Raw genomic sequence first — 1,732 nt, 5'->3', positions numbered from 1 at the left:
TCTTTTTTTTTTTTGGTTTTTCGAGACAGGGTTTCTCTGTGGTTTTGGAGCCTGTCCTGGAACTAGCTCTGTAGACCAGGCTGGTCTCGAACTCCCAGAGATCCGCCTGCCTCTGCCTCCCGAGTGCTGGGATTAAAGGCGTGCGCCACCATCGCCCGGCTATGAAAAAAATCTTTACCTGATCCAGGACTTAGGTAGGCAGCAGCAATGGGAGCCACACTAGTAATGCCCCTAGCCTCGCCCCCTTCCTTTTCAATGCCCCCGCCTCTTTCCCTTTGGGCCCCCGCTTCTCTGCCCCAGGCCCCGCCCCTTGTCGCCAGGCGCTCCACTCCTAAACTCCGCCTCCCCAGGATTCCGCGGGCGAAATCCAAACCCGGCACCTAGGTTGCCTTGTGACCCCGCCCCTATGGCCAAGACCCCACCCCCCGCAGGTCTATTTAGCGATTGGTCGGTGCAGAGTACCTCGTTTCCCAATTGGTCACGGGATAGGGCAGCTTCGTGACCCGGAAGTGATCTCGGAGGCGGCGGCCGCGTGGTTAGTCTGTACGGCCGATTGGGTTGCCGCGGCTGCTAAGATGACCAAAATAAAGGCCGTCCCCGAGGATTCTGAGGCGCAGGCGGAGGGCGGCAGCGAGGAGCGCACGTACGAGGAGCTGCTGGTCAACCTGAACCCCATCGCGCAGCCGCTGGCTTCCCGCCGCCTGACGCGCAAGCTCTACAAATGCATCAAGAAGGGTGAGATGGGGGGCCGGGCGGTGGTGGCTCACGCCTTTTATCCCCGCGCTCTGGAGACAGGCGGATCTCTGTGAGTTCGAAGTCAGCCTGGTCTACCGAGCGAGTTCCAGGACAGCCAGGGCTGCACAGAGAAACCCTGTCTCGAAAAACGAACAAACAAAAAGGGTGAGGTGGCCGGCTGTGTGGTGAACGCGGCCCGGACGAGTGGAGCGGGTAGATTCGGGCTGGACGAAGTCGCCGCTTACGCTTCTCTTTGCAGCCGTGAAGCAGAAGCAGATTCGCCGCGGAGTGAAGGAGGTTCAGAAATTTGTCAACAAGGGCGAGAAAGGGTAAGAGCCAGTCTTTCGCTGCTTTAAAAAGTTTTGTGTGTTACTTGTTGCAGCGCTGGGCATTGAACCTAGGGCCTGTGCGTGCTAGACAATTACTCTGCCATTGAGGTTACGTTTTCAGTTGATTAAGAAGGAATTAGGCTTACCTCGGTGCTCTCTCTGTAAAGGTGAAGTTGACTCCGAAGGTCAACTGCCTTCAATGCGGACACCCACTTCACTTGCAGGAACTCCCCAATGAGTGACAGGGAAGAAAACAAGCCCAGCCCACTGGAGATTGGCAGTATGTTTCCAGACTTCAGGCAACATGATGTGTGGAGACATTTTCCAAAGCAGGCCAGAGGAGGATAAAGGCTAGCTTCGGCTACATAGCAGGTCTTAGGCCAGCATGGGCTATGAAAGTGCCCCAAAAAACAAAGCAGAGAGGTAGAATGATAGCCGGGAGTGGTGGCGCACGCCTTTAATCCTAGCACTTGGGAAGCAGAGGCAGGCAGTTCTGAGTTCCAGGCCAGCCAGGACTGTGTATAGAGACCCTGTCTCAACAAAGGAGAGAATGAATGAACGTTAATTTGGGGGGTGGAATCCTGAGAGCAGGTGCTCAGGCAGGGCAGAGATTAGTAGTTAAGCGCCTCATGAGGGCCTTTTTTTTTTTTTTTTTTTTTTTGGTTTTT

The 1,732-nt window shown here is 55.3% G+C and overlaps 1 protein-coding gene across 1 annotated transcript in view; it reads left to right on the top strand.

The window, feature by feature from the left end:
* The first annotated feature begins 500 nt into the window (after positions 1 to 500).
* Positions 501 to 1,732, top strand: part of Nhp2 (NHP2 ribonucleoprotein) — a 4,112-nt gene continuing 2,880 nt past the window's right edge. The window contains exons 1-2 of the mRNA XM_005350124.2: positions 501 to 735; positions 995 to 1,064. Of these exons, the coding sequence (XP_005350181.1) occupies positions 576 to 735; positions 995 to 1,064 (230 nt within the window). The 5' untranslated portion in view covers positions 501 to 575. The remainder of the gene's footprint in view (positions 736 to 994; positions 1,065 to 1,732) is intronic.

This window comes from Microtus ochrogaster, chromosome 7 (assembly GCF_000317375.1).
Source record: "Microtus ochrogaster isolate Prairie Vole_2 chromosome 7, MicOch1.0, whole genome shotgun sequence".
NCBI lineage: Eukaryota > Metazoa > Chordata > Mammalia > Rodentia > Cricetidae > Microtus > Microtus ochrogaster.
Note: the sequence above shows the minus strand (reverse complement) of the source record. Positions and strands in the feature narration are given on the sequence as shown.